The sequence below is a fragment of the Hevea brasiliensis genome, chromosome 6 (assembly GCF_030052815.1).
Source record: "Hevea brasiliensis isolate MT/VB/25A 57/8 chromosome 6, ASM3005281v1, whole genome shotgun sequence".
Taxonomy (NCBI): domain Eukaryota; kingdom Viridiplantae; phylum Streptophyta; class Magnoliopsida; order Malpighiales; family Euphorbiaceae; genus Hevea; species Hevea brasiliensis.
In genome coordinates, this window is record NC_079498.1 from 62,545,992 (window position 1) to 62,550,522 (window position 4,531).

At 31.8% G+C, this 4,531-nt stretch overlaps 1 protein-coding gene across 3 annotated transcripts; it reads right to left on the minus strand.

Moving 5' to 3' along the window:
- Window positions 1-868: 868 nt before the first annotated feature.
- LOC110657671 (transcription initiation factor IIA subunit 2) lies at window positions 869-4,114 on the minus strand. Of its 3 annotated transcripts, none has more exons than XM_058148563.1 (4): window positions 3,970-4,114; window positions 3,622-3,762; window positions 3,460-3,510; window positions 869-1,246 (listed from the first exon to the last, which is right to left on the minus strand). In XM_058148563.1, the coding sequence occupies exons 2-4, from the start codon at window positions 3,748-3,750 to the stop codon at window positions 1,106-1,108; spliced, it is 321 nt and encodes a 106-aa protein (XP_058004546.1). In that variant the 5' UTR covers window positions 3,751-3,762; window positions 3,970-4,114; the 3' UTR covers window positions 869-1,105. The 3 variants fall into 3 exon arrangements, with proteins under 3 accessions (XP_058004546.1, XP_021670677.1, XP_021670675.1); XM_021814985.2 differs by having other exon boundaries at window positions 3,622-3,760; window positions 3,964-4,105; XM_021814983.2 differs by having other exon boundaries at window positions 3,622-4,088.
- Between the last annotated feature and the right edge of the window lie 417 nt (window positions 4,115-4,531).

Consider the following 4,531-nt stretch of genomic DNA (forward strand, 5'->3'; position numbering starts at 1 on the left):
TAATTAAGTATAGATGTAATTTAAAGTTTCAAGAATTATAAGAATTAATTATGTGATTTTTAATTTCTATAAAGGCCAATTTATAATTAATCAAATTTAAAGGGTTAAATTATTAACTATAAATTTTGACTCATATAAAGGGAACTTGTCTTTCTTTTTTCCAAATAAGAAGTTTCATTTTCACTTTGAGCTAGCACATAAATACCACCATTCTATAATTAAAGTTAATTTTTGAAATTAATTTTCTGCTCAAATTTATTGTGCAATCGCATATAGGTTTTTTAACGGGTTCCACATTCTTACAACTGAAATCAAACCAGGAGACAATGGGTTATATAATTTTCAACCAACAGCCAACATAATTCAAATAAAAATATAAAAAATCTAATTCATCGGTTTGAATAATTTCTTGCACACCCCAGTATCGGAGATGCTCAACATGGAAAGGGAATGGGATTCTAATATATGCTTTCAAAGTTCTATTTTTCAGATATTTTTACATTTAAAATGCGCAACGCAAATACAATACTTGTAAATCTAACAATCCTAATACAGATCTACACAGATCAGGGAAAAAAAAAAAAAAGAAAAAAAAGAAAAGAAAAGAAAAGAAAAGAAAAATTCTATCAAGGACACTAACATCTTCAATTCGCACGCTATCATAGCACTAGGAAATGATGTTTTAAACTAAAATGAAAATTTTAAGGTCTCTAAAATCAAATTAGGAAATGAAAGCTAGTGTTACTTGCTAAAATCAAATTAATTAAGGTAAAGCAGATCCCCACCTGTATAATCAATCTCCAGGAAAATATTGCTTTCATACCAGTGACATTTGAAATCAATACAAGGGTGTGCATGCAACAATTAATACGTCAGAATGTGCGCCACTATTATATAATTCGTGGTTTTCATGATTTATCACCAGTGTCCATCTCCAAAAGTGTTCCTCTCGAGAGATGCACCATCATCAAATGTGTCAGCAAATAACAATAGTTTCAAAAGGTTGGGCTATACAGCTAATGTTCAATCGTCCATGGTAGCTAAAACTAAAGTTTCTTCCTCGCTGCCGTCCATCTTTGCTACCATAAGACAGATTTCTATTACATCATTGTGTAAGCAGCTTTGAGTCACATGCCACTATTTTAACTCGACCAACATTCTCCTGCAAATCTTCATTCTTAAACAATGCATCTGTTAGAATGAAAGTCCAGACATTGTCGCAAAATCTGTAGGTGTGCAAGTGTCCCTGTAGCATATACAATCAAAATGTATCAGCCTTTCTGAATGCCATGCTCACGCAAAGCAACAAAACTTCAATAATATCTCGGATAAAATAGCAAATGAAACCACCACCACCACCACCACCCCCAAAGCAAAGAAGGCAAAGCAAAAGACAATAATAAAGAAAATTTAACCTAGATAAATATACAAGTGCAATGCAATGTCATAGAAACAGTCACATAAGAAGTGATCCCTCCAATAATTAAAATATCCAAGTGGCACATAACAAATCATTTTTTCTCCCGTCTGTACAGCCTCACTGTTCTATCACTTCCCTTTATCCAAGTCACTCTTAACATATACATATTCAACTTTGATTTAATCATTTAATGCTCCTACATGGCCCATATTCCAAAGGGCAACAACAATTCTTCCACAATTAGCATATGCACAATGCTTTTCATAGTGAAACTGTAGCCACACATACTTCAAACAGTTATGGAAACTAGGATATATACTAACGCTAAATATGCATAGAGAAGCTTGAGGTTCAATTTACTTGCCATTGCCAAACAGTTAAAGCAGAACAATTAAAATAGGAAAAAGATAATAAACTTGGGATCCTACGAATGCCAGGGCCAAGCCACTCTATATTACATGGTTTTTTTCAGTCAGTTGAAAAGTTGATCTATATATCAAACTCACCCAAAAACCAACATAGGAAGCAAACTTCTACAGAACAAGCAAATGACAATTTAGAGATTCTAATTCCAATTGATAGCTACCAGAAGGTACTGTTCACAAAACAGATTCTCCAGAGTAGACATGCTTGATCAATATCACAACAGTTAATAGATTATTACACACGTGCTATTCACACATTAGATTACTGATCTACCTATGTAGGAAATTCGATAAGAGCATTGATACCCAAATATGAAAATGCAAATATCCAAAAGTCCCTCAATAACAAAATTTCTATACAAAGAATTGCGAGTATGTAATGAAGCCTTTTAAACCAATTACATATACCCCCAAGTTGTAGAATAGTATAATGGTGTGTTTTTTGGCAATAAATCCTAATTAATAAAAATCCATGAAACAGCAATTCTTTCATAAGCAGCCCTAGTTATCGTATAAATAACCATGAGTTTAATACATCCCAATCATTAAGATTAACCATACACTTCTTTAATTCAGTGCATTCAATAAATGCCACGCATCCCGATAATTAAGGCTAAAGATGAAACTTAATACTCCAGAGGTGCAAGGTGGTATGCTGCCTGCACAACTGGTTTAGAACTTATTCAAATATTAACTATAGAGGTACTGAAATCCCTTTCACAAATTTAAAAATGGATAAAGTGAAAAATACATGCATTTGACAACTGCTTTTAGCCCAAAAACAAAATCCATTGAGATATAGATTTCATATTCAATATTTCAATTGAATTACAACGAATATGTTGCGAGATTTGTTATTTACATCATAATCGACCATCATCAGTCAAACACAATCAACACTTAATTGCAATTCAGCTGTTGACTAGCCTAACCAAACATCACATCATATTTCATAGAATGGAAGAGTTACATCAAGTACAATTAAGGAAAACCCCTCTTTCCAACTGACTGTGCCCTAGACAAATGAAATGCAGTTTAAAATTCATACAGATGCAATTCTACAATAGCCTAAGCAGTGTTTCACAAGCATGTTTAAGTTCTAACGCTCCATATACACTGATACACACACAACCTCAACCACAATTTGATTAGTAGTGCGTACAAGGCCATACAGAATTATATATAAATGAAGACATTCTAAAAACTATTGTAAACTCATGGAGGACAATAAAATTTCACAAAAGGAAAAAAAAAAAAAAAAAAAAAAAAAAAGACTTGCCAGTATTTCCTACATACATCCATATGAAATATTGATTTGGGTATTTCCAGTTTCAGAATAAAACTGAAAGTTGCTCTTGTGAACTTAGAATATCCATGATAACTAATTAAGGAATTTTTTAAAAAATTAATTTTACAGAATAAGCATGTGATGTTGAGCGTTTTGACTTTTTAATTCTGCAAGCCAATTGATTTCATGTTTTTCTTTTTCACAAAAAAAAAAAAAAAATGTTAGCAACAAAACCGCTATAAATAAATTAATAGCATAATCTCACAATTCAAAATTCCAAGTAATCCTCGCATAAACAACATAAAAGAAATAAACTAAAAAATTACCTTAATGGAAACTTTGCTCTTAACTTGACTCTCCAAAGCTTCAGTCATAGACTAAACAAAAACCAATAATAATAAACAAAGCAAAATCATCAAAACCAAAAACACACAGACAGAGCTAGACAGAACAGCTAAACTTAAATAGAATATGATGCAAGTGTATACCTTGTCAAACTGGACTAGAACCTGAATAGCTAGCTCCGGGCTGAGAGTACCGCTTTGAACCATCTCATCTAGAGTCTCTGTCAAGCACATGCCAATAGTCGATCTTCTGTAAAGCTCAAACGTTGCCATTTTTTGAGATCTGTAGAAATATGCACCAAAACACTGCAAATCAAAACCCTCATACACAAAATGTAAGAAATGCAAATTTTGTAGGGAAACAAAAAGAAAGGTGTTGAATTATGTGAAAGGCTAAAGAATCTGCAGAGATAGAAAACAAGGATTATGCGAGAAACAATGAATATGATTGGAAGTGAAAAAAAACTGAGAAAATCTTGAAGTTACTGATCGGTAGCAACGTAGTAGTTGCGATTATTGGTTGTGGCCTGTGTTCGTTTAATGTTTGTCAGAGGGAAGAATTTTAGGCGGAGAAAATTTGGGGCTTTGATAACCTAATTTTTGGGGAGGGTATATGCAGCCCGTAATGGATTTGATGGACTTGAAATAACGTTTTTACCCCTAGCATTTCTGGCTGGCCTGTCGATTGTTTTACGTTTTTTTTTTTTTTTTTTAACTGTGCTGGGGAAATTTTTTTTAGAGGAAAATGAGAATAAAAGGTGAAAACAAATAAAAGGTAATATTTTTTTTTAGAAAGAAAATAATTTGTGGCTTCAATTTTGAGTGAAATTTAGAGAGATCTTTTAAATTTAAGTAGAGAAAATATTTCTCAAAGAGATATTTTCTATATAGAGTATAACTCATATTTTATTATTATTCATAAATTAAGTTAAATTTTTAATTAGATTAGAATTAAGGTGACTAACATTATAAAAAGAAATATTATAAAAAAGTTATTTGACTTTTAGCTGATTGGATGAAATTATTGTCTATTATAGAGAGAGTTTACCAAATA